This window comes from Chaetodon trifascialis, chromosome 1, assembly GCF_039877785.1.
Source record: "Chaetodon trifascialis isolate fChaTrf1 chromosome 1, fChaTrf1.hap1, whole genome shotgun sequence".
NCBI lineage: Eukaryota > Metazoa > Chordata > Actinopteri > Chaetodontiformes > Chaetodontidae > Chaetodon > Chaetodon trifascialis.
In genome coordinates this window covers 24583913-24611038 of record NC_092056.1, presented here as the reverse complement: position 1 = coordinate 24611038, position 27126 = coordinate 24583913, and the positions used below count along the sequence as shown (strand labels likewise).

At 43.5% G+C, this 27126-nt stretch overlaps 4 protein-coding genes across 9 annotated transcripts in view; 2 read left to right on the top strand and 2 right to left on the bottom strand.

The window, feature by feature from the left end:
* The window catches only part of LOC139333700 (transcription initiation factor TFIID subunit 4-like), an 88587-nt gene extending 83973 nt beyond the window's left edge, over positions 1–4614 (bottom strand). Inside the window, exons 1-2 of one of the 2 annotated variants that reach the window (XM_070966317.1) lie at positions 3226–4614; positions 536–696 (exon numbers count right to left, since the gene is read on the bottom strand). In XM_070966317.1, the coding sequence (XP_070822418.1) occupies positions 536–696; positions 3226–4591 (1527 nt within the window). In that variant the 5' untranslated portion in view covers positions 4592–4614. The remainder of the gene's footprint in view (positions 1–535; positions 697–3225) is intronic. The other variant, XM_070966326.1, reaches the window with a different exon arrangement.
* Positions 4615–5236: 622 nt separating this feature from the next.
* On the top strand, positions 5237–14250 carry lsm14ab (LSM14A mRNA processing body assembly factor b). Of its 5 annotated transcripts, none has more exons than XM_070963812.1 (10): positions 5237–5569; positions 6436–6599; positions 7305–7452; positions 8933–9118; positions 9346–9429; positions 10158–10334; positions 10785–10932; positions 11200–11226; positions 11781–12021; positions 12146–14250. In XM_070963812.1, the coding sequence occupies exons 1-10, from the start codon at positions 5446–5448 to the stop codon at positions 12167–12169; spliced, it is 1323 nt and encodes a 440-aa protein (XP_070819913.1). In that variant the 5' UTR covers positions 5237–5445; the 3' UTR covers positions 12170–14250. The 5 variants fall into 5 exon arrangements, with proteins under 5 accessions (XP_070819913.1, XP_070819900.1, XP_070819921.1 ...); XM_070963799.1 differs by having other exon boundaries at positions 11781–12036; positions 12146–14247; XM_070963820.1 differs by having other exon boundaries at positions 11200–11230; positions 11785–12021; positions 12146–14246.
* Positions 14251–15808: 1558 nt separating this feature from the next.
* ss18l2 (ss18, like 2) lies at positions 15809–16839 on the top strand. The gene is made up of 4 exons (XM_070959473.1): positions 15809–15964; positions 16226–16302; positions 16408–16492; positions 16599–16839. The coding sequence occupies exons 1-4, from the start codon at positions 15896–15898 to the stop codon at positions 16656–16658; spliced, it is 291 nt and encodes a 96-aa protein (XP_070815574.1). The 5' UTR covers positions 15809–15895; the 3' UTR covers positions 16659–16839.
* Positions 16840–16977: 138 nt separating this feature from the next.
* The window catches only part of garre1 (granule associated Rac and RHOG effector 1), a 34997-nt gene continuing 24848 nt past the window's right edge, over positions 16978–27126 (bottom strand). The window contains exons 7-14 of the mRNA XM_070959460.1: positions 26909–27067; positions 24835–24932; positions 23940–24065; positions 22647–23797; positions 20912–21077; positions 20119–20256; positions 19855–19930; positions 16978–19077 (exon numbers count right to left, since the gene is read on the bottom strand). Of these exons, the coding sequence (XP_070815561.1) occupies positions 18670–19077; positions 19855–19930; positions 20119–20256; positions 20912–21077; positions 22647–23797; positions 23940–24065; positions 24835–24932; positions 26909–27067 (2322 nt within the window). The 3' untranslated portion in view covers positions 16978–18669. The remainder of the gene's footprint in view (positions 19078–19854; positions 19931–20118; positions 20257–20911; positions 21078–22646; positions 23798–23939; positions 24066–24834; positions 24933–26908; positions 27068–27126) is intronic.

Sequence of the window (27126 nt, the reverse complement as noted above, 5' to 3'; positions counted from 1 at the left end):
TATGAAATTAATATGAAATCATACTTTTGATGTGTTTATCACAGTCAAGACAGTAAATTATGGTTACATGAAGCCATTTTTCATTGTTCATATTATACATGCATTTACAGCGTGACACGAGCCTCATTCAAAGATGTTGCAGTGTTACAACGTCTCCACCAACAGGCAGCAAAGGAAGTTCACACAAAAACAACATAAATGAGAACGAGAAAAGATGAAAAAAAAAAATAAAAGATTACATTTCAACATAAGAATGTTTCACGAGTAAAGCCTGCTGTGTGTGACTTTTATGTGAGCACATACATCAGATGATCATTTATCTGCTGACACAGGCTAAATCCTGGCATACCATGGTACACAGACAGCTACTGTACAGTATGTCATGTGTGTTTACTACCACAGCTCCTTAGCTTGTCACTTCTCCTCTTCTTGCTCTTGTCTGGCTGTAAAGAAACGTTATGGTGCAGTAATACAGAGTGCTGCGGTCACACGAATGGAAGCGTATGGGTGGCAGCTATCATGTAAGTAGTCTCACCTGTGGAGTTGTTACTCTGAAGGATGCTCCTGTTGTGGGGGTGGCAGGTCGTGGAGAGATGTTGTTCTGGGCCTGAGCCTGAGCTTGAGCTTGAGCTTGAGCCAAAGCTTGCTGAGGAACCATCACCAGCTGGCCCAACTCCGTCCGTACCAACACCATCCCTGAAAAAGCACAATGGTCATTCGTTAGAGGAAACACCACGTCAGCATACGTCACTGAATGGTATTTAAACCAGCTCCCAGCCAAATGCACATATGTTTATGGATGCGCATGGCAGGTTTGTGGATTCTTCTGTTCACTTCCACAGATAAGAAAGTATCATCCTAAGATTCAAGCAAGTTATAAACAAATACTCTTACACTGGCAACCAGTGTAAATGCAATGTTTAACCTGCAAAGCCGCTTCAGCACAACTTCAGGTGGCAAATGATTCATTTAATTAATTTTACACTGGAATACTGGAAGGGTGAATGATTTTACTGAAAACACATGCTTCTGAGTGGCTGGAAGGTTAAAATTGTTGAACCGGAAACCTCGAGTAGTCCCATTCCAATGGTCAACCACTGCCCTGAGCAACATTTACCACAGTGGAAACAGACCTAACAAGGGTTAAACTGACTATAAACAAAGCAATGAGCTTCTTCTGTTGTAAGCAGCCATGGTCTAAATGTGACGCCCCCTCATCTGTTAATGTCATGTATCAGGACAACTGAACGTATATTATTGTTTATCTCACTGCACTACAGCGCTGCTTACGATGCTACTCCCCCAAATTAGAAAGATCAAGACCTTGCTGGATATCAGAATGAGTTGAAGGGCAAGACAAGACATTTTATTACACATTTGTTTATCTTTGCAGAACTTCCATAAAGTTAAAAACACCTGGCAAATTAGCCAAATTAGGAATACCAAACCGTTGCACCACGTGGCAGGTGGCGCGGGAATTCCCCGCTCTGATTTTTTCCAAAGTTATTTAACAGTGAACACTGCTTGCCTGAGCGGCTGAGCTGCCCAGAAACACTTCCCTGTGCATCCCCAACTTTACTTACAGCTACAGAAACCATTTCATAAGATTCATAAGAAACCATGACATACACACACACGCACACACTGCTCTGTCAGGTGGGTTTGGGACTTTTGCAATTGCAACTTTGCAATTTGTTACAAGAATAGTTTCCCCTAGTGATGCAGTATGAGGGTATTTACACTAGAGCTGAATACTGTGAGGGACAGGCTTAGATACAGTGGTCTACTGAAAGCAGATGTGTGGACTGTCTGCAACCAAAAGAACTTTCACTGATAGACTACTGGAAAAGAAACTACCCCCAGTGGTGGGTGTTTGAATGCTATAATAAAGTATGCAAATTAGTAAGTAAGGCTGAAGTACAGTCTTACATTCTCAGCTTAAATCAGGTCCTACAGTTGTCACGACGCCATCTACACATGCTCGCATGGAACCCCTGATCTCTGGCGAACGTTATGAGTAAGACGAGGACATGACCTTTTGTTCTCTCGTGACAAAGGGTTGAATATCTCGTTATCTGAGGATGACGAGATAAATGAACTTATCACGACAAAATGAGCTTTGTTTGTCTCGATCGCAGGATAACAGTATTAAAATTAATAATAATTGCAAGCACGGCCATGCTCGGCTTCTGTGTACAGCAACCGAAAGACAACACAAACACAAACTGTGCAGATTCTGTGTGGAGGTCAACAGGTCTCCATTTATTAAGATGCCTTTTCTTGGGCAGCAGTAATGCTATAAAAGAGCCACTGTGTTCTAAGCGTGTGCCACTTCTCATAAAGCACTTTGACTGACTCGATGTGCTGTATGTCTTTATGCACTATGGGTGAACAACTTGTGGTGTTTGCACTGACCTTAAGACATATTCCTCTATATTTGCACCTGGAATTTTAGGAAAAATGTGTTTGAAACTTCAGTGACACTCATGATAACAGCTGAAATTCACCAAACTATGCTGCAGATGAAAAACCCTCCAATGCCTGCTAGTGGATGTGACATTCTGGTAACAGTGTCTGGTGTGTGAACACACTGGTGGTCACATTTACATGATTTCACTGGAAAGAGCCTTGTCTCCTGCTGACAGTGAACTCATATAAATGAACTCATAAACTCATTTGCTTTGGGCTATAAGCATGACAGCGAGGCCACATGGCAATGGTTTTTCCTATAAGCAAGAAAAATCACAGGTTTGAGCATCAGCCAAGTCTCAAATGTAGGGAAAATCTTCATTTGACACTGCACGCTTCGTGTATGTTTTGTCTTTTTCTTATCACAATTGTGGCATTGATGTTGTTTTATGGTGCTGTTAAAGATGCTTGGTGTATGTTGGATACTTGGCACGGTTCAGTTGACACATCGTAGCGCTAAACACTGCTGGGTGAAGTGTTTGAATTCCCAGGCGGCCATGCTCAAACACACAGCACCTCAGGAACAGGCACATACAAGTTCAATATGTACAGTACAGGGGATAACTTCCCCGACACATTCAGACAAACGTGGCACAAGAAGAGGATGTCACACACACAACCTCCTCACACTGAGGACAGTCATACAAACACTGAATCCTACTGACAACCAAACCCACGAGCCTTGCGTCAGGTCATTTGAACACAGGTGTACACAGCGGCTCCTTGCTGCTCTCCTCCCCCTCCTGCAAACCTTACCCGGTGGGATGGTAAACCCAGGGGGCAGCTGAATGGTAGTCTGCTGCTGAGGTGGTCTGACAATCAGCTGGGGGGCTACGATCCTTTGAGGTGCTGTAAGTCCAGGACGGGGTTGAGACTGTGCGGACGTGGCCACAGCAGGCGTTGGAGAGGGGGCTGTGGGCCTGACCATGCTCAGGGTGGCGGTCACTGATGTCGTTTGACCAGTTCCACATGCAGAACTCGTTGCCACCCCTGTGACACAGACAGCAGCTGTGGCAGAGCTCAAAGGCTGGGTCACTGTTGTGGTGGTCGTAGCTGCTGCTGTGGTTGTTGGGGGTGTGACCACAGAGGGCGCGGGGGGAACAGTGCTTATTACAGAATTGACACCACCAGGCTGGCTGGACATTACAATTTTGGACTGACAGTCGTCTGTTTTGGAAGCCCCAGTGTCAGTGACCGGTTTGTCGTGGTTCCCTTGTGAGGCTGAAGAGGTGGTGGGTCCTATGCGCGTGCCCTGCTGGACCAGGGCCGACACGCTGGTCCCGTTGCCGTTCTGGGCGATGCTCGCCACAATATGACTCGGGAGTCGATGCAAAGCGATGGTGGGAGTCCCCCGGTCGAGCGCAATAGCCGACTGACCGACAGGGAGGTTAGCGTTAGATAAGGTGAAAGTCGAAGTGTTGATGGAGGATGTCACGGGTCGGGTAGAGTTTGCTGTGGTCGCACTGGTGTCCACGGGGATGACGTTTTCAGCCACCGCCGTGTTGCTACTCCTTCGAGTCGTTACAGCCGCGCCGTTCAAACTCTTTATCCGAGCCGAAGCGCTCCTCCGCGGTGTGGTTATGCGTTTTCTCGGAGGACAGGCTTCCGTCGACGTGTCGCCTGTGCCCGGGTTAACCTTAGACCCCCGGCTGGATGAGGTGCTGATGCTGGCTGGCGTAGACCCTAAAGTTGACACACCAGATGCAGTCAGTGTTGTGATGGATGCTCCATGTGATTGCGAACCGCTGCTAGTGGCGCTCACACCGGCAGCCGAAGTGGTGGGAGGCTCGCCAAAAGAAGGGGTACAAGCCAGAGAAGGAGACGTGACAGCTTTATCCGGGCTAGCGTCTTTAGAGTTGATCTCCTGGCGCATCTCAGGTTTATTACGCCGTCCTCGTTGTTGTTGTTCTAGTGTTGTGGTGCCCACTGGAGCTGGTAGCGTTTTTCCTAAGTGATGGTTAGCGGGGGCCACTGAGCCAGCGCCTCCGTTTTCGTCTGTTTTCCCTGCTGGGTTGCTTTGGCCAGCAAGCTGTGACTCCAACGAGCCCACCAGATCGCTCACTGCTTTCTCATCCACCTCTGAAAAGAGCATATCTTCCAGGGGGTCGGAGGCGCCCGCCATCTCTGATCACAGATAGCTCTTATATTTTTTTACAGTGCGCCTGCGTGTTACTGGGCATTGTGGGAATGAATCTGACGTCATTAGAGGAGGGGGGTGGGGGCGTCCTAGTTGTATTTTTCACGGTTTTTCTTCAAGTCTGATTTAAGGAAGTGTAGTCAACTATTGTAAACAGTGTAAGTACAAAGTAGTTACGTAACAACGCCAAACTTGGATGTCATACTTTCTACGTGTCTACGTTCCACGGTTTATAACGAAAAATCGTGCAATTTGATGCGCCCATAACAAATTATGCCGCATCTTTGCATTTTCTACATCTACAAATGTATTATCTTGCAATATGGGGGCAGGGTGAAGAGCACATACGCTGTAATACGCTCTATGGCGGAGACAGGCCAGTCTGTGTAATATCGCGATATGATAGAATGGATGAATCTCAAACCTATATCAAGCATCCTATGGCTAACTGACTGATTACCTCCTTCAAAAATATAGGTGAAAAGAAAATGAAATTGCGGGCCAATATTCACATTACTGGTTTCACTGTTTTTTCGCCAAATCGTCCCTTTTCATTTATGAGAATGGGTGGCAATTGGTGTAGGAGGAGGAGGCAACTGTAGAAGAATGAGGCTCAGCCTTTTTCCCAACATCCTTAGCGGCGGACGAAGGAAAATGAAAACGGCCATGTCGTGGTAGATATCAGTTGACAAACCAGCGAGTCCTACTGACGGCGTTACTGACTTCTTCATGTTATGTGGCATTAAAACCACAGCTCTGAAATTAACAAATATACCCATTCGTTTGTCAGAAAACAGATTTCGTGGAAGCAAGTGCGTTATTCAAATCACAGGACAAATATGAGCGCAGGAGGGACGCCGTACATTGGGAGCAAAATTAGCCTAATCTCCAAGGCCGAGATTCGGTATGAAGGAATTTTGTATACCATTGACACTGAAAACTCGACCGTAGCTCTTGCGAAAGGTAAGTTAAGTAACCAAGAGGTGGACTACAGTACGTAAAAATGGTTATTACATAGCTTACGAAATAGTTAAGAGATTAGTCAGTGCTTTTAGCTATGTTAGCTAGCTTTGTAGCCAACTAATAGCTCAGTGGCGCTGCAGTTAACACTCTGCGTCCTTTGTTTACCTTGTGTTTTGTCCAACGTCAAATAGGTTGCCCTCATGCTGAGTACTCAGTGGCAAACCGTATAATTGAAATAAAATCCTTTGTTATTATCTAACATTTCTTATTAAGTGACATTAACAAACTTGTATTTAAGTATTTAACGCGTGTTTAGTGAACTCAGATAACACACTCACTTCTAATATTATCACTGTAAGCATAAAGTCTGATCCTCCAAACAAGAAAAAATGGCCTGTTTAGTCAAAGTAATAGTTTTTGTTGTTGTTGTTGTTGTTGTTTTGTTTTCTTGTTTTTTGTTTTTTTTCAAAGCTCACACCTCGGGAAATTTGGTGTGGTTATCACATCGTATTATTGGTGTTTTGTTGTGTGCCTTTCTTGCATCTGTCCAGGAAAGAAACTTAACCTCATAAGTGTCCTGACTCTGACTCTGGCTCATGTGTATTTCCTCTTTGCTGCTGAACTATGAACATTTCCATGGAAGGAATCAATTGAGATAAAATGCCCTTTGAAAATTTAAAATAATACATCAGTATTCATTGTATTAAAAGTACTCAGTATCATGACTGTGATACACAATAAGTGTTAAATCTAGGTATATCATCCAGAGCTTTGATCGTCATACACTGAAGCAGAGATCTACTCAGCCTCCATAAAAGACTAGTGGTGTAAAGTTATTTCAGTTATCCTGTGAATTTTCCCAACAGTTCGCTCTTTTGGAACTGAAGACCGGCCCACTGACAGGCCTATCCCACCCCGAGAGGAAGTTTTTGAGTACATCATCTTCCGAGGAAGTGATATAAAAGACCTGACAGTTTGTGAGCCACCCAAAGCCACTAGCAGCCTGCCTCAGGACCCTGCCATAGTTCAAGTAAGTGGATTTGTATCTTTTCTTGTATCATAAAGGAGCAGTATATATGGCAGGTTGTCACATATTCTGTATTATGTTCTACAAACATATAAGCAAAGCTTTGTTGAGCACATTGTTGAGGTCTTTTCTTTGGGGTTCATGCATCAGCACAGCTGTAAATAGTAACATTGTTGGCTTCATTTAATTTTATTTCAGAGTGTCTCAGTGGGCCAGTTGGCACAGCACCAGGACTTTGTATCTGACTCACCTAAATTGATTTCAGCCAACATTGATGTTATTAATTACGTAATACATAATAGAAATAGTTACTGTGGACAATAACACCTTGATCTCCACGGGTCAGGATGTGTTCCATTAAATCTAAGATGATACTTTTGTCGATATACTTTCTTTTCTCGTGGTGTCAGTGATCATAAACTGTCTTGCATGCACGTATGGCTCACTGAATGCACTGGCTTTTTCATGAACATTTGCAGCTGTGATAGTGACAGTCACAGCAAGTCTTTTTTAGCAGTTATGTTTCACAGCTACAGCTGCACATTCACGTCTCGTGGATGATTATTTAATCTGTGTCAGTGGTCTGAAATGACCATCATATATTATATTATATCCCACATGTAGCCCTTCTGAATTTGTGTGAAATGGTTGTTTGTTCCAGTCAGTGTTGTCTTGGTTTCTCAAATGACTTTCTATTTGTTTTTCTAGTCATCACTTGGATCCACCAATGCTGCACCACCACCATTCCAGTCGGCTGGGCCTTATGCTCCATACAGCAGGGCCCCAGTTCCACCATATGGCCAGTTTGGTGTTACACCTCTTCCAGCTCAGCAGTTTGGATCTTCTGGAGCAAAAGGTAAGGATTTGTTCCTGTTCCCGCACAGTGATATGTTGACAAAGATAACAAATTATCTTCGTTGATTACGTATTTAAGGTGACAGGGCAGGCACAAGTCAATTTTTATGCTTGGCTAAATGAGAAGTTATGTTTGCCTGGATTATGGAAAATCAATCTATAGTTATACATAATGTAAAAAAAAAAAAATCTGTTAAACTTAATTAACATGCAAAACCACCTGTGTGTAGACCACATGTCAGCAGGACACTGGCCAATACAAAGCGTTGTGATAAATACTTTATTTCAGACCACACTATGAAGCGGCAAACACACTACGTAAAGTACTGCAGTGTATAGACAATTCCTATTTGCATTGCGTGGTATGTATTGTGGAAAAGATGGCTGCAATGATCATACACATCATCTTTATTTTCACCTATGCTGTCCAGGTCTAACTGTGCATTCAAAGGACTTTGAACCACTGACAGCAGTGCAACCCCAATTCTTAAAAAGCTGTGACACTGTATAAGAAATAATTAAAACAGATAACAGTGACTTGCTAATCCTCTTGACCTATGCTCATTTGAGAACAGTACAAAGACAATATATTTAATGTTTGACCTCATCAGCTACATTGATTGTTGTAAATTTATGCTTATTTGAGGACTGCAACATGTTTCAGACAGGTTGGGACAGGGACAACTAAAGACTGGGAAAGTTGTGGAATGCTCCAAAAACACCTGTTTGGAACATCCCACAGGTAAACAGGTTCATTGGTAACAGGTGATAGCATCATGATTGGGTATGAAAGGGGCATCCTCGAAAGGCTCAGTCGTTCACAAGCGAGGATGGAGAGAAGTTCACCACTCTCTCAATCCATCCAGATGGATCTTTTTTTTTCCCAGCAAAACAATATCAAGCCATATCCGGCACGTTACACCTGCCTGGCTTTGTCATAAAAGGGTGCAGGTACAAGACAGGCCTGCCTGCAGTCCAGACCGGTCTCCCATTTAAAATGTGTTACGAAGTGTAAAATACGTCAGCAGAGACTCGAGGATGTTGAACAGCTGAAGTTGTGTATCAATTAGGAATGGGAAAGATGATTAGTGGAGATAATTAGACAACGCGTTCTAATAAACTGCTCTGCTGATGCTCGGACATGTAAAGTGCTTAAAGGAGGAGATGTTTTTTAACATCTCATGTCAGGGATTTATTTGCTCTAATATAGAAATTGCATTGTTGTCAAATTATTGCCATTGTCACTGAGATGACGTTGGTTTTGTCAAATGTCCATGTTGTCCATCATGGTAGAACCTTCCAGGTCAGAGAGTATTAATCATTTGTATTTTGCCACATTTACATCAGGTTGTATGTATGTCATATTGTATCAGTCTGTATCACCTAACTATCGTTGCCTCTGTCAGCTGCTGTAAGACAAACTACGCTGCCTCGCTTTTAAGAAAAGCATACTTTAAGTCTCACTTTGCTGTTTTCTGCAGGGCGCACTAGTCCCCAGCTGGATGCTTTGACTAAAAGTCCCTCCTTGGAGCAGGCAGTGCCAGCCCCAGCGTCAGCTGCCACAGCACCCGTAGGACAGAGGAGCCAGGCGGGGGTGGCCGCTCCCAGACCCACCGGCACCACCGCTGGCAGCCAGAAGCCCCCAGACCTCCTGGACCAGAGAAAAGGTAAGTATACCTGCTGGACTTGTAATTGTTAATTTTCACAAAGATAAAAGTTTGATGAATCTACACTGTGCCCGAAGTAGTCTTGATGTTACTCAACCATTGTGTGCTCATGCATGCAGTACTTCATCAGAGCCTTCTTGTTTTATTTTGATTAATTCCCTAATTAATTTATTCCCTAATAAAGTCTAATCTTAAATTGATGGTAACTGTTGTCTTTTGTGGTTCAGTTCCTGAGGTTCAGAAGGTGTTGCAGCCAGATCATGAACATGGTGCTGTTGAAAACCGGGATCCTAACAGGCACCAAGCTGCTGGTATGTAGTTGTGCACCTTTAATTGATAATAGCCAGTAAGTCACTTAATTACATCCACAAACATGTTTGTTTTCATTCGTTGTAGTAGCAGTGTTAATATTAACTTGTAGGAACATAACCAGTTTTACCGTGATGAAGTCATTAGTTTTCTGATTACGGTACATACGTTAGTGAGAAGAAACGCATCGTTTTATATGTCATATACATCATTTTTTTAGTGTCATATTTTCATATCTACGGTCCAGTCAAATTGTGTTTGGGCAGTGATGTGTGTCTCACATCTCTGTTTCTACACTCACACACCTGACTGAATTTGGTAGAATAATGAGGTTAATGTGCTGACAGTCAGCTTTGATAGTTTTTTGGAGGTTTAAATGTACTCTACAGCTCAGGCACAACATTACCAGGAAAACCACTCAGTGTCCTCTGATGTCTATGGGTTGTAGACCACCGCCAGACTAACAAATACAATACAAATACAAATAAAATTACATGTTGATTACTGTTTTTTGAGTTGATGTTAACTTGTTCTATGACTTTGGCACCTATCGGGGATGATGGATTGAAAGAGCTGCAGTTCCTACTCTGTTTATTTGAGGTGGATGTTAACATCCTCAAAATAAAGTCAGCTCTGAAATCTTCAATCACTTGACTGCACACAGTCATCCGAGATGTTGCTTGTTGAGATGAGTCTCGCTTGATTTCAGTTTTCCCCTGTCATCTCTCAGCTGCTGCTCAGTCCAGCCGCCGTGGCCGTGGAAGAGGAAATCGCAGCAGAGGCAAAGTCAACATGCGTAGGGATGGCCCCATGAAGTTTGAGGAAGACTTTGACTTTGAGACCGCCAACGCCCAGTTCCACAAAGATGAGATTGACAAAGAGCTTCAGAACAAGCTCAAACTGAAAGGTACGGCTTCAACACGCATGAGTCCTGAAGGGCAGCAACAGGAAACCACCAACCACAGCGTTTATTTTTCACCATGCAGGACAGTTTCCATCAGTTTGGTCGGCTTAAACACAGATACACCGATTGAGTCCGCATGTATCACCAAAATATGACAATGATTAATGTTTGTGGAGGGCAGAATTGACTGAATCACCATTTTTGCCAGTGAAAACCCAAGAAAGCAGGATGCATCCAGAAGTACATTTGTGGCAGAAATTATGTTTGCATTGCATTGAATCAGTAACAGATCACATTTCATGCCACACTGCGCTGAGATAGACCCAAATATACAGATTTTTGCTTTGGCATCTTCAGTGTTGTCTGTACCGTCCTGATGGCCACCTTATTGATAGAAGGTGACTGTCCTTAAGGTGTTTAATGTTCCACAAATGTCTTCTTACATGTCCACAGACGACAAGGCGCTGAACGGAGAAGAAACTGACTCAGAACATCCGGCCACTGAGGGGACCAATGAGGAGGAGGAGGCGGCTGTGATAAACACATGTTACTATGACAAGTCCAAGTCCTTCTTTGATAACCTGTCCTGTGATGACCCAAGGTACCTCAACAAGTCCACACTTCAGATTCCTGCTCACGAAGTCTTTGTTCCATTTAAAATGATGTCCACTGCTAACACTTAAGGCTGTGTTCAAACCAGGGGCCTCTGTTTTCTGTGGTGTGTGTTGTTGGTCTGAACAGTCTCTGTGTGAAATATTCTCCAACTCACAGTGTCAATTTATACCATGTACATAAGCCTTAAGTGAAACATGTGAAATGTACTCTATTAACACACTGAAATGCTGTTTGTTTGTTTCATCTCTTTAAGTAAATCGGGCGAAAGAGGATTTTCAAGGCAAGTCACATATTTTCTCAGCTGTGTTGAGGGAGGCACTCCAAAAATCACAGTTAAACTTATGAAGGATAAGCACATGAATACCTGCATTTTGACTTCATCCGACCAAAATGTTTTGCATGTTTTATTTATTTGGTTAATGTTCCCGTAACATTCTGTCAAGGCTGATCCAGATGCTGAGCAAAAGATTGTACATATTTGGACTTTTGTTAACTATTAAACTGCACAAAGTGCTCGTAACATACTACAAAACATAAACATTGAATGTTAGATCAATAAAGTCTGTACATTTTTAAAGCAGCTGTGCAAACTGATTTCTTCCTGCAGAGAGTCTGGAGCCAAAACAGGCCTTTCGTAGTGATACACACATCACAGCTGCTTCTCATTGTTATTTTCTAAGTATCTTAAACAATGAAATCCATTTGTGCAGGACACGTTAACATTGAGAGCCAAAAGTGTCTTTTTTCCTCTTTGGTGCCTCCCGTTTGTCTCTTTGAGTTGTGTTTTTTTTTTACCCAAGAAGATGGATGCTGATTGGTCTGTGTGTGTGTCAGGGAGCGACGGTCGACCTGGGCAGAGGAGAGACGAATGAATTCTGAGACATTCGGCATTCCTCTGAGACACAATAGAGGAAGAGGGGGCTTCCGTGGCCGAGGCTTCATGGGGCCCCGTGGAGGCCGAGGGCGGCCACTGAGCAGAGGCTCCTTTGGGCCCCCCCGGGGTGCTCCACCTGGTTTCAGAGGAGGATTCAGAGGCGGCAGAGGAGGCCGGGATTTCTCTGACTTTGAATACAGGGTAAATTATGACAAGGTATTCTTAACGTGCAGTGTGCACTTCCTTGCACCTCGTAGAAACAAAGGATGAAGAGGTGGTTGTTCTAAACTTACGTTGGTGTGTTTTGTCTTTGTTTTTTCCCCAGAAGGACAACAAGGTGGCTGCATAGTACAGCAGCAACAGATCCACAAAGAATTGTAGCCCCTCCTCGTGACATGATTCCTGGTGAGGGTCTCAACGTTTGACAGAAAGAATGAAGACATCCTCTCAGTCACCAGCACCAGGGGTGACTGCTTTACATCAGGGGGTGAGAGTGCAGCTCCCTTTTCTCCACTTTGAGAAACAGGCATTTTGTTTTTTGCCCCAGTCACCAGATTGACAAGAACGTGTAAATACGTTGCTTTGGAGTAATTCTGTATTTTTGCATCAATCAAGTTCATTTCTTACTGAAGTTGTCTTTTGATATTTAAAGCTGTATGCTGAAAGCCCACTGATACTGTGAGTGGATCACAGTCCATGTGATCGATAGCTTTATATTTTATTTTCTTTCAGTTTTTGATATGATTATGATGTATGCTGGCACCAGCATTCACTGGGTTTCCATTAGCGTCATATTTTTCTCTGGTCAGACCTGCTAAGTTTGGCTGCCATGTCTTCAGTATTTTTACCCAGTTACAGGAAAAGTTTTGTCTTTTTTGACCTCCATAATTTGTCAGTGAAGTCATAGATGAAAGCCAGCTGAAAGGAAACAAGTCTGAACTGAGTATTGTAATGATTGAATGTATGTGCAGCTCATCCGGTGATGAGTCGTCCCAGTGATCTCTCACTCAATGTCAGCTGGGATCAGCTCCAGCCCCCCCGCGACCCTCCAAAGGATTAGCAGATTTAGATGATGGGTGGATGTTTGGCTTTGTGCCCCCCAGCAAATTGTGGCTCTCCAGGCAGACTTTTAGTTTAGATTTTTTTTTGAAATGTGTATTGAGTATTTAGAAAGCCTCACATCAGACTAACTCTGCTTTACGTGAGCCTCTGGAGGCGTGCTAATGAAAGCCTAACACAGGCGATCAGTGAGAAGTGCTCGCTTGGTAGATAAATGGGGTTTACAGCATTAGCCTTAGAAGTATTTGTTGATTGTAGATTTTTTTTTGACTGGGTCTGTTTTTTTATTGTTACCTAAACAAAGATCATTTCCCGTGATTTGTGTGTGCAAAGGAGCAACATCCACTGCTATCAATGCCTTCAGAGCTTCTTTGGAAAGGAAAGCCGGAGTTTAATGAGTCCAAACGTGCAGTCAGAATGAGCTTGAGCAGGTTAGATTTGGATATGAAAAAGCTCTGCTTGAGCAGAAACAGTTCTCAGCCCACAAAAACATGTTTTCTCATTTCAGTATCTATTAAATGTATTTTCTGTGTCCAGAACACACTGAGCCATCTGTCAAGCACGTTTGTTTTGTTTTTTTTGTTTCCAGACCTTTGAGTTGTCTTACACTTGTGTCATCTGTGTTGTTTTTCTACTGTCAGCTGTTTCCACGACAGAACTAAGTACTTGCAGTGTTGCGAGGAGTGTCTGCTGAAAATGGGAAATCATGTAAATGGATTGAATGATGTCCCAAACATGTGTTCAGTACAAACGGCAGCATTTCTGGTATAAGCCCTGCGGCATGTTTGCAGCTCCTCTTGTTGCATCGTTGTCCATGTGATTTTTCTCTGGAGGGCTTTCTTTTTTCTATTTTTTTTAACTGACTTGTGAACAAAGGGACAAGAACTGGATGTGGTGCCAGTGTGTTGTGGAGGAGGTGGGATATTTTTTTCTGTTGTGCTCTGGTAGTACTTTATTGACTGCAGAGTTGTTTTGCCTTCAAAGTGATGATTTCTTACAGCCCTCCCTTTAACGCAAAGCTTACCTTTTGACTAAAGAATTGATGGCACTACAAGGTGAAGCTTCAACCTTCTCAGTCGCTGTGGTTGTTTAAAACAAAGCAGCCCAGTTGAAAATGTGCCGTTTAACTGGATGTTGCACAGATTGCTAACCACTGTGTGACAGCCAAAGGAACCATCACTTTCTGTGGGCTTTCGCAATAACCAGCAAGATTGAATTTTAGACAAATGAATAACTGAACTATTACAAACTGACATGTTTTCGTATGTTTGTTACTCCTTCCAGTCACTGGAATTGTAAAACCAGGAAGTGTTTTCTTGAAAGTATCAGCAAAATGGAGTTTTTACGTTAAATAAAGAGTTGTACAATATGCATGTCTGTGGTGTTTTCTTTTTAATCCACATGTTCTGAAATACTGCTCCGCAAAGTATATCTCTGAGTCTCCCCGACTAATGCGGTTGTTTTGTGTATTTGATAGAAAAGTTTATTAAACTGCCTTATTTATATTTTGGGTAGAAATTGTGCCATCATACTGTGGCCCTCAGGAGCCTTTAAATATAAAGAGACAACGCAACATTAGCCACATTAGCCCTTTTGTTGCCGTACTCAGTATTTTATTTACAGAATCAGTGCGAGTGATTAGAAACACAAGTACTGCATCTGCTTGTTTTTTCATTTGATATAAATCTGAAAAAATGATTTCTTGATTGGCTGGCACAAGATGACAAATTGGAATTATTGCCTTTATCAGTATTTAGGACTAGCTAATTACCTCCACTCATTTCCAATTGAGTGTGGGAAATGTTCTTATCTTTATTGTTGCACCACATCAAGACTTGAAAACTTTTTTTTTCAGTGGTGATTCGCTAACACTGAACTCCCTGTATGACACCGCACTGTCATGACAGGAAAACAAAAGGTGTCATTAGTAACGTTAACAAGCGTTGCACTCACTGTTCCCAGTACGCAGTAGCATAACACACGATGCAGCAGAGCCGTCATTAGTTGTATTAATTACTGCTGGGCTTTCCTGCTATGACATGTCAAAATGACTTCTGTGAAAAAGGCCAACTACCATCCTGAAATACATCAAGTCGCTTTGATTAAATACTGAAACAAAACCCTTTAGACACAACATTTAGCAAAGTATTACATTCTGGATGCTGGTTCAGGTGTAGTTGGATTATGAAGTACTTCTACTACTTTGTTATACAAAATAAGCCATTAATGTCTGTTTCTCAGTAACAGTATTTCTTAACAGTTTTCAAATGATCTATGTTTTCTAACATTATTTCAGCTGACAAAGGTTATGAAGGCAGAAGAACTGAATAGTTGGCATAGCAGAAAACATAGATTGTAAGATGTCACTGTTCTTTTGAGGAATATTGGGAAAATTCTTCCCCCATCCCAATGCAAGAGGGGTCACTGCTGGTCCTGGGTCAGTTTGGCCTGTGGGTGGCACAAAAGGACAGTTCATGAAATGTTCAGAATGCCAAAGGTTATGTTCTGGGGACACATTGTGCTGGATAATTTCATTTTTAAATGAAATGTAAAACTAAGCCTGTTTGTGGTGCTTGCTGAGAGGTCAGGAGGGGTCACCTGAAACACAGATTCATCCTCTGGGAAAATAACGAGGTGAAAAGATTAGACGTGGTAGGTTAAATAAAATAATCCACAGTATGACAAAAAAGCATCCATTAAGTGACATTTTCACCGTGTTGACATTTGATTGATCATAGTTATTCTTAATTAACAGGCACCACCCGTCGCAGAAACAGATGGTTTAAGAGTCAAGACAGGTCAACAGAAAAGAAGAGGGGAAGTATTCATTTTTATAGTTCAGGATTACTAGACTGCAGCTCTCCAGAAGGTGGCGGTAATACAACAAGAATGACACGGCCGACAATCGGCAGTCAACGAAGAAGACGACGATCCGAAAGGGGCGGGGTGAAGGAAGTAGGAGAAGTATTCTGTTGCGATCGTAAAGAAGTGGCCAGACACCGGGAACTACAGCAAAATGTCGATTGTGTTTGTGCCAAAGAAACTACGAGGAAAGGCGAAAATTAACCAAGAAACAATACAGAGGGTAAGACGAAGTGGCTGTTTGCTCATATTCCCGCAGAGGAAGCCGTGGCGGGAGCGTTAGCATTTAGCCGCTATCTAGTTACTTCACTGGGTTTTCCATTAATTCACCTTGTTTACACTCAAGGGGTTCCGGTATGGAGAACAGCACCATTCGTGTACTGCTGTTGGTTTTGCGCGCAGACGATTAAAGCCCGCCGAAATCAATACACTAGCTACTGCAAGTACGTCGAGTTGGCTAATCGTCTTGTTTTCTCTGTTGCAGTTATTGGATGAAAACGACCAGTTAATTAGATGCGTGGCTGAGTACATGCAGAAAGGGCGAGCAGTGGAGTGTGTACAGTAAGTCCAAACAACCCGCAGTGCTCTGATACTAATTCAACACAACGAACTCCTGTGCCTGTCTACAGGGGACTTCAGCTGTTGTTTTTTGTGCATTTCCATCAGATACCAACAGATCCTGCACCGCAACATCGTCTATCTGGCAACCATAGCTGATGCCAGCCCAGACAACATGCCCCCCTCTTCAAATGTAATGACAAACCACACAGTTCACGAGTAACTATTGCAGTAATAATGCGATTAGCAGTGTTGCGTTGTCGAGTTGCTTAATACTCTGTTATTGCTTCTGTTTCCAGCCTTCATCTAATGAAACCTCAGCCTCGACACAAACTGTGAACGGACATGGAGGGACATGATGCTGGTGGAGCTGGGATGCGGGGTCAACTTTTCATCACGGGAAAATATTTATAATAGTCATTATTGTCCTCAGTAATGTTAACCTTTTCAGGATCACTGGTGTTTCAGTTCACTTGTTTTGTTAGTTTACATACTTTGTATGATCTGAATTGTGCATTAAAAAATATCTTTTTTCATGGTGTCAGTTTTGATGTCCAGTTCAGACACATTGTACCAGTGCACAGGATGTTGTTATGCCTGTTTGTAGCAGGAGCTGAGGACAGTTTGAACACAGTGACATCTGAGGAGGAGAGTGGATAAACTGCACAGACTGCGCTGTCAATTGCTAATCATTTTTATTCATTTTTTGCATTGCTGGTACACTTGGAAAGATTCAGTTGCCAGCTCAAGAGAACAATAAGCAACATAAGCCAAGCCATCATATCTTCTATCAGGGCAACATGTTTTTATTATTTTTTTTTCTTTTGTAGAAGCCACTAGTAAACCATTTGACACAGCTGAGAAGCTAACAGTTACAGTCCAAGGTCTGTAATGATGTCTTTAAAAAAGGCTGCAACAGTTAGGGAGAGATCACAGACAAAAAGCAACAAACCCTATATCTTGATTGTGCAAAGCACATTAACTATAAAAAGATATATATTTATATGTATATACAGCAAACAATTCTCTGTAAACATGTTAAGTATGTTAGTTTTCTGAAAACATGGTGTCATTTCATAAATACAGGCAACATTGGCATCGCAAACATCACAAAAAGATAACATTCTGGGCTTTTAAATGCAGCCCATTGCCATAGAAACCAAAGAAACAAGGGCCCGAAAACACCCTCATCACACAATGTTTTAGTGTTTAGCATGGCATATTTGGTAACCTTTATAGATAGATGGTGTAGTTCAACTCTGTAAGAAAAAAATGTGCTTTTTCACATATTGGGAGGTGGAAAATAATGTTTTATGTAATATGCCTACAAGAATACTAACATACAGTAATGGTATAACATACGAAAATACAAAAATAAGATTAATACTGTCATAATTGTACAAGAAAAATATTGTATTATTAAACAGAAGAAAAGTTAGGTTCATGGGAGTTAGTGTCAATCTGGAGCAAACAACCGCCAATTACAGAGGAGGACATGAACGCGCCTCTGGGTGTGAAGATGGGCCCCTAAAGCTCTCGTCCAGTAGGGTGTGCAGCTTCACCGCTGATCAATAATCTCAGACCTCCTCTTATCTCTTCAGCACCGTTCATCGACTGAACAACGCTTTGGTTGGAAATAAGATTCTGCAAGTGCTATCGATACCAACATGGCACATTGTTACTGCTATAATTCTTCTCTGGTCAGTTGTTGAAAAAGTAGTGTATTTCTCTCAAATTACACCTCTGCAGTGACTTACTATATTTATGCTGAGCCTGCTCAAAGCCTCTTAATAAAAAGAACTAAATATTTATATTTCAACTTCAGTATTTTACAAGCTATGAAACAGTAGATGGTAGCTGTATTCTGAGTCATCTTGCATGAGATTTGGCAGTTACAGCTATGTAGACACAGTATATTTATCGTGGGCAAAATGAGAGCATTTCAAGCCCCTGCCCCCTTGTAATCGCCTCCTTTACACACACATGTTCAGCTGCAGAAGCAAGTGGGTGACGGCCATGCACGTCTCCAGCTCTTGTCTGAGGAGACGTCAGCTCGACAGACGAGAGGAACGACCACGAGACTAACCGCTGCCAGCGACACATGCACCTTTCCCTAGTTAAAACATGGCAGTTCAAAAAACTTCAAAATACGCCTCTTTTTCAAATGGGGATGTTCAACATGGAAAAATATAGATACAAAAATGTTGAGCCAGTGTGTGCACTTAAATTTGCCTCTGATGCTTTGAAATCTTCCAATTCAGTGGGTTTGGACTGTAACGGCTGCAGCTCAGCCCACTCGGTGGCTTGGCTAACGGAGCCGCAGGCCCTCGGCATCACTTCACCGTGGACTTGTTGGACATTTGACTGCCCTCAGTACTGGTGAAGGTAGGAGGGCCTATGCTCGTGTTTCAGGGGGAAGGATTTAAAGCCCTTGGTCATGGGTTTGTGTTGCTGTTGCTGCTGCTGTTGCTGCTGTTGTTGTTGTTGCTGCTGCTGCTGCTGTTGTTGTTGCTGCTGCTGCTGCGGCTGCTGCTGCTGCTGCTGCTGCTGCGGCTGCTGGGTGAAGGGAAAGCCAGAGGAGATGCCGGTGGAAGGGGAGCAGTCGCTGGCGGTGGACCACACGGGAGACTGCAGCATCTGCATGGAGTCACTCCATTGGGAGGAAGGAGGGATGTTCATCTGGTACAAGGAAGAGCTGGGATTGGGCATGGTGTTGGTGTGGGTGTGGGTAGAGTGCTGCCATGGCGCTTTGGGAGGCCAGGTTTTAGTTTTGCTGTCCTGTGGAAATCAGCGGACATCAATCAGCAAAGTGGAAAAGGTCTATAAGCAATCAGAGTTATGACAAGGTCTTAACAATCCCTTAAAAATGGGTTAAAAACTCAAATCTCCATGCCTCACGCCTCATGCCTCCATGCCTAAAAAGAACAAAGACGGGACTATTAACAAGAACGCAGTGATTTGTACCTTGTGTAAAAAAGAATTTTCCTATCACCGTAGCAGCTCCAGCCTGAATTATCATTTAAACGCTAAACATGTAGTTGCTGCTAGTGCTACCGTGAGCTCACTCCGCCAACCCACACTTGCTGAGTTAGGAAAACGAATGAGCAAAGCCACGACAGAAAAACTGACAAACTCAATCGCAAAGTGGGTTGCTGCTGATTGCAGGCCGATTTCAATCGTGGAAGACGAGGCGTTTCAGATAGCGTCATCTGACTCTAATTTCCAGCTGCCGTCGAGAACTACAGTGATGAAAAGAATTCACCAGCTGTAATGTGAATGTCAGTGAATTGTAATGTCCTAGAATTCAAATTCTTTATTTGGGGACCTTTAGCAGATATGAGATTAAAATGCGCTTGATTAGATTAATTAATTACAAATCAAATCATCAAATCATCAAATCATAATTAGATTAATTTTTTTAATCACCTGTCAGCACTAATTCTAACGTTTCCTTGACAGAAAAAAGCTGCACAATGTTCTAAATGTTAAATAAGTCACAAAAGTGTCTAAGCTCCGTGCAAAAGTGGTCTAAATACCACGAGGCTTCAACTTTACCTGGGTATCATCGGCGATGTGATGCAGTGGTGGAGAGGGCAGGGTGCACACCTCCGGCTCACCACAGCTGTGTTTTCTGTGAACAGAGACATTTACAGTGAACCTTGATTTTCCTCACACAGTCAAGCCTGCACATCCTCTTCTATGTAAGTGTGTGGTACAAAGGAATGAGAGAATGATCACTATTTAGTTTGTGTTGGAGTGTGAAGTTCAGTGAATCACATTTTCAGATGGAAAATGACAAATCCACGTGTCTGCTCTTACCTCCTCTGTTTAACTGCAGCTACAAGGTCCGGTCCAGAAAACATGGAGAACAGACTGTCGCCATTGGCTGAAGACGTCTCGTCGCTGGAGCTGGCCGAGTCGCCCTGATTGGCTGACCAGCTGCTGTTCATGGCCTCCCTGAGGACACAACCAGAGGAGGCGTTAGGCGTTGATTTGTAAGGTTAAAAGACTCATGGGCACTTATTAAAAGTGGGAAAACTTTTTCCTGTGAGTTTTTAGACTTTGGCTAAAGGTAATTGTTGATTCAGTAGAATTGATGACTAAATATCAACTTACATCAGGCTCTGCAGGATCCCTTAGTCCTATTTCATGGCAAGGGCTGTATAAAAGTGCTTAAAAAGTGAAACCCTTTTCATAAACTACAACATTACTGCACAGCGTTTCTGAGATGCCACTGTGGTATTATGGCTGCTTGTTTACGCCTGCCTCCCTCCTCAGATTAGTCTCTGAGCAGGATGGTGCTGTCTCACACTTGTGGGCTGAATGAAATGACAACAGTCGTGATGAACACGATAAATGTCTCACATATGGATGATGTCTTCCACATTAATTAGTGAATCAAAACACTGTTCGACACTGTTGTGTGCTAAGCCTTAAATAACAGTTCAGTCCACATTTCAAAGGTGACACCAGGAAAAGACTCTGATCAACAGTAACAGGTTTATAGCTCACTGTGGGTATCATCATATGGCAACATGAAAACCTATGTATCAGTAATGTGCTGTTATTCCTCTTTCCTGCTCAGCCATGGACCAGTCATGCAGATACCTACCCCTCACTGTAGTACTCTGGGTGGGACCAAGTCCTGTGCTGCTCATCAGGCATTGGCCAGTTGCTGCGTGGGTTGCTGGGGCGACGGATGTGCTGCACCTGCCGTTTCTGCTGCATGGCCTGGCTGACGCCGGCAACGTAACGTGCAAACTCCGGGTCAGAGCCAACTGCGGATGGAAAGGGAGGATAAACACAACTATGAGTTTCTGACACCCTCAGCTTTTCTCTTTCGCTCCCTGGAGCTCAATCCATTTAGCCAGACTGTCTACCATAGCAGAAAAATCACAATGGTTGTAAGTCAACTCTGCACAATAGGCCTCGGCTGCAATCAAAAGAGTCTGCTGCACTGTAAAAAATAGCAACTGACACAGGTTAAATTCAGCATAAATAGCAAATTTACAGTTGCAGCTACATGCGGGGAGAAAACAGCTGCTCATACTATCTGACCTACATTGATTATGTTACTCAGATAAGGCTCCAAAGCGGTCTGAAATCTGCTTGAATGGTTACAAGATAGTGTATAAGACAGATAACTTTATTGTACACTGACTGGCAGCAAACACCTGCACTGGACAATAATGATAAGACGTCCACCGTACAATGAACAAAGCCTAATAAACTTATTTTGTCTGAAGCCTGGCATTATTATTTGCTTGCATTCTGTTCTCTTGACACCACTTCAGAGTGCTTTAGCTGAGGACTAAAATAAGTAGGGACATTATTTATCCCCACTGCCATTGCACTGCTTAATTTTACTGTAATGATGTTGCCTTTTGTGCATGATAATGATCTTTGGGTAGTAGTCCCTTTATGTTGTTATAAACTGATGGATGCAAACAAGTTCTCTTTAATGGGGCAACAGAGATTTTCATTTAGATGAGAAACTTTTTATATGTCAGCTGGAGCATCTTAATGGTTTGGATTGGATTATATGGACATTCAGGGTAAGTCAAGACAGCCTAACCCTGTTTTCAACATTAGTCTCCTGGTATAATGAATAAGTAACTAGTACGTACAATGTAAGTTGCTGAGCTGCTTCTCTGAAGGTTTTTTTAAAATAATGAAGCGATGGTGTCAGCGCAGCTCCAGGACTCCCCACCCCCCACCCCGACACACACACACACACACACACACACACACACACACACACACACACACACACACACACACACACACACACACACACACACACACACACACACACACACACACACACACACACACACACACACACACTGCTGACATAACAGTCAGCAGACTGAGGAGGATGGGAAGTTGAAACCAACTCTCCCATTTGGACATCTCTTCATGATAGAAGAGATGACATGCCACGATGTATAAAAATGGTGCTTGAAACATTTATGTCTTTCCTGAAAGCACTACAAGGTCCAATACAGAACATGATGAGGAGTGCCAGAGAAAATAAACAAAACGCAATTTTGTCTGCTGATGAAAATACCTAATTTAGCATAATTTGAATCCCAAACTCAATCTGACCAAAGACAAGAAAACATAAACATTAACGATCTGCTTTGGTGGTTTGTATATATATATATATATATATATATATATATATATATTTGTTTGTTTGTGTGTGTGTGTGTGTGTGTGTGTGTGTGTGTGTGTTTCGGGGTGAACTTCTCCTTTAAGGAACCAGTTGAATAAGTGTGTCTAAGTGTGATGTGTATGGTCTACATAAGCACACCTTGTGGACATAAAAGCAAGGTGGATCTCACCTGCTGGGTCAAAGGGCAGCGTGTCTCCCAGGACTCCAAACACTCCTTCACTCTGGTCCCTGTTGGGCCAAGTATTGTTGCGGGGCCCCTGCGGCTTCTGACCCAGCATCTCTGACATGACACTGTCCATGTAGGTGCTGACCAGGCCCAGACTGTACAGATCCGAGCTCAGATCAGGCAGTCCAGGAGAGCCCCACTGCCCGATTGGACCCAGGGGAGACAGCCCTGTTGGGGGGCCTTGCGGTGGAGGCTGTTGCCCAGAGGTGCCAAGCCACTTGCTTGCCACTCTTTGCTGTGGCAGAACCTGGGGTGGGGTCTGCTGGGGAGGAAGCTGAGGAGGAGGTGGCTGCTGCTGACTGATAGGCTGCAGGAGGTGCTGGTAGTACTGCAGGGCCTGTGGGGAGGGTTGTTGAGTTGGAGGAGGGGGTGGCTGCTGCTGCTGCTGCTGCTGCTGCTGCTGCTGCTGCTGCTGCTGCTGCTGCTGCTGCTGCTGGGGCGGGTGTTGTTGTGGAGGAGGTGGCTGTGGTTGTGGTTGAGGCTGCTGCTTCTGCACCGGCTGGGGCTGAGCCTGGGGCAGGGTTTGAGCTGGGGGCTGCAGGGAATTGTGAGAGATAGATTGGGAAGTTGGTGGGGGTCCACTCGGGGGCTTCAGCTCAGCAGGGTTTGCAGACGCCACAGAGTTCCTCCTCTTGACCAGGGGCGAAGCCTGCTGGGATTTTCCCATGTTGAATCCTGAGAGAAAGTCGATGACATCCTGCATCTCTTGGTCCGTCGGCAGGTTCATCCCCTGGTCCTCGCACACGGAGCCATTGGCCAGCTGGCTTTGCTGGGGAGAGTCAGGGGCGCAGGACAGGCTGCTCATCTGCAGGATGCTCTGCAGCCTCCCATCACCGTGGCCCAGGATCTTGGCCTTATCCTCAGAGCTACTGCTCGTGAGCATGCTGCGAGATGGGGTGCTAGGGATGGAGTAACTGCCCCCACTGTTAGAGCTGGATGAGACTTTCTTGGTGAACTTGGAAGTCAGCTTGGATATTGTTTTGGGCAATCCGCTGGAGGTCTTAGAGGTGGTGCCTGGAGGCAGGTCTGCTTGACCGCCATAGTCTGGGCTCTCCCGCTGAAGCTGTATCTGAATAGTGGGTAAGGCTTGCTCTCTTTTGAAGGGAAGAGAAAGAAAGATATTAAATTATTGTATTAAAAGTAACAACAAAGTAATCTAAATTCACTTGACAAAGGCTGTAGTTCAAATAAGATATGTTTATTAAGCTTATTTATTATTATTTAAAATTCACTCACTTTCTCTCCTTCCACCTGTCAATGTCAAACACTGCTGTGTAGAGCACGTCTACTAGACCAAGCGTCTTCTCCGGGTCCAAGCTCCGCTGGAGCAGGGACATAGTGGCCGGGTCCTCCTTCAGACACCTGAACATGTACATGCACGACATGACAGGACAGGACATGAAGCACAAATCCAACAGAATGTCTAGCACACAAAGGCCCAGGTGTATTTGCTGAAGAGATGAATATGTGATATTTGATATTCAGAAACAAAAAACAAAGAGCCAAAAACAACAGGATATTTTTTTCAGCTCATATACTGGTTTAATGGATTCAGCACATCCCACTGCGCCTCTGCATGTCAGGAGTTGGACATCAAACAAACTACACTTGGGCGATATGTTAAAATTTTCCAACTGGCCACCATCAGCCCAGCAACCAGCAATTGCTGATATATTTGCGTAGGTGGCCTAAGTGTGGTCAAGGCAAATGTGTTACCATTATATTACAAAGGTGCTGAGCAGCCTTGCATACACATGTCTACTAAATTGTAGTATTACACAGCATTAGAGTAGTGTATTATTTTAATAAACAGATTCTCTATTTCTGTCCTCTTCTTTGTGTTGTGATTGCAAGAGTTTCATATACTCCTTTGTGGAAGTTTTTTCGCACATTGCATGTATACATGTAATTTGTCTATTCATGCAGATACAATTATATTCTGTTCTATGCACAAAACCACAAGGTATTCTGCCCATATGTTTCATATTTTTCATTTGGAATTAAACATACGGAGCAGTAACATCTGACTTTCTGATTATTTCTAACTGCAACTACCACTGGCTGGAAAAAAGCTCTTATAAACAAGTTGGTTGTCTGCTTGTTTAAAAACAAAGTATCTTGATGTGCTTACCATGTAGAGGGAACCTGGACCACCACCCTGGAACCCTCATGAGTGATCTGGGGAGCATAGGCCTCCTTGTTTTCAATCTGAGCTGTATCAACAACCACCTATTGGGACACAGAAACACACCTGCATGAGCATCTCCGGACAGAAAACCTTTTTTTCATAGCCATTTATTTCCTTATCGTGAAGCAACCCACAAAAGTTTAAGGCATACTGCTTGTTAAAGCGGTTAGACAAACAGTAACTGAAGCAACTGGGGGAATCAACTTCTCCCAGGCTAATACAACTCTGACATAGTCTTGAAACAAAACAGACCCGTTTTACTCAGGGCCGTATGTAAACCAGTCAGAAACATAGCAGGGAGACAAACGTCTTTCATTAGTATCATGCATTAATTTCCCACCATGCATTCAGTCAGCCAGTGACAACAAACAGGCCAGTCTTCTTGCCTGCTGCAAGTCAAATTTATTTGTGAGTTCTTTGAAAGTGGCCCTGGCTCTCAAAAAGAGCCACACAGCTGGGTCACAAAGAGGGAGGGAAGGTGGGAGGAGTCAATTTCCTGTATTACAGGAAGTTACCCTATTGTTTTTCAAAAAAAAGAAAGAAAAAGAAAAAAGGTGTATCCTCAGAAAGTTCTGGCTGACTATGTGAAAGAGGCACGCGCACGCGCACGTGCACGCACACGCACACACACACACACACACACACACACACACACACACACACACACACACACACACACACACACACACACACACACAGAGTCTTGTCAGCCATGTTGAAACACATACAACAAGGTCACTGAGGGCAGGAAGGAGGAGGAACAGCAGCAAAACAAACAAGGTCAACTTCTTCACTGGGTTCCAAATGTCATGACTGGAAGGAAAAAGGGAGTCACTGGAGAATAATGTTTCCAGGAACGACAGCAGAACAGATACTGTAATTCTTTGTGTAAGTGTAAAAGAAGGAAAATGCTGCATGCGTAGGCAGGTATGAACAGTGCATGACAGTGAGCAGATGAGTATATGTATATGTGGGGAATATATGATGTGGGAGTGTGTGTCCATGCTGCTGGTGTGATCTATGTGTGATCTATTTGGAGCTGAGTGGCCATGGGCTTAGATAAGGAGTTAATGCAAAGCACTCATCCATCATGCAGGGATTGTTTTACAGTTAGCACGGGGCTGGCAGGGCTGGATGGGAACACTCCTTCAGCTAAACATACAAAACAGGACAGACCACACGGAGGAAATAAACACTGGAGCATAAACACACTGGTGTTACTCTGAGGAGAGTCCTGCTGCTGACCCTCCCTCCCCGCGACTCCTTTTCAACAGGAGGGGGTGGGGGAGTGGGGGGGTTCTGTTTGCAGACCCACCCAGGCAAGCCCATCCTTCACCCAGATGCTGCAGGAATGTGTCTTCTCTTTTGTGTCTCTCTGGTGTTTGTCTACACCTCTCGGCTGCCTCAAAGCAAGCAGACAGATCTCATCTCCATTACAAATCTGACAAACAATGGGATGCAAGCTGCCAAACCCACAGACGCACAAAAGGAGAGGATTCAGTAACTTAAACACAAGTGTCAGTGAGGTGCAACAGGCCTGCTCATGTCAGCATGCCACCTCCTCTCTGCTACTCAGTAGGATCAGCTACTCTGTGTTGATGGATGTTAATAGGAACAAAATACTGAAACAGGATCCGATAGAGAACTTTCTACTCAAATGTTTATGTTAGTGAACGTTGCACAAAAGGATGAAAAGAAGTGGAGAAGAAGAAGAAAAAAAATCCATGTACTTATTTTTTTGCCCATATTATTATTGTTATTATTTAACAAATACTTCGAAATTTGTTGAATTGAATTTGACACTGTCACCTGACCTTTTTCACACCATGCTATTGGTTGTTTAAAATGCAGGTGATACACTGGGGTTTATGTAACTGTTTTTCAAGTGAAACATAAAGTTTAACTCAAAACCATAAACATTCATTAATATCCAGCAGGTATAAAGGTGTTGCACTCTACATAAATGCATTTGTATGACAATGGGCTACACATCGCAGTCTTTAACATCTCTACTCACCAGACCAGCCTGGGCAAACAGCAGCTGGACAGCTGTCTTGCAGGCTCCTCTCCAACTGGATGGGCAGACTTGATTGAGGACCTCGGTGACAGGAGAGTCATCCCTGGGGGTCACTCCATTCTGGCCCAGTGCCTCCTTAATGAGCTGCAGCATCGTGTGCTGAGGAGACAAAATACGGTGGGCAATCAACAAAGCAGTCCACCATCAACGTGTGTTGA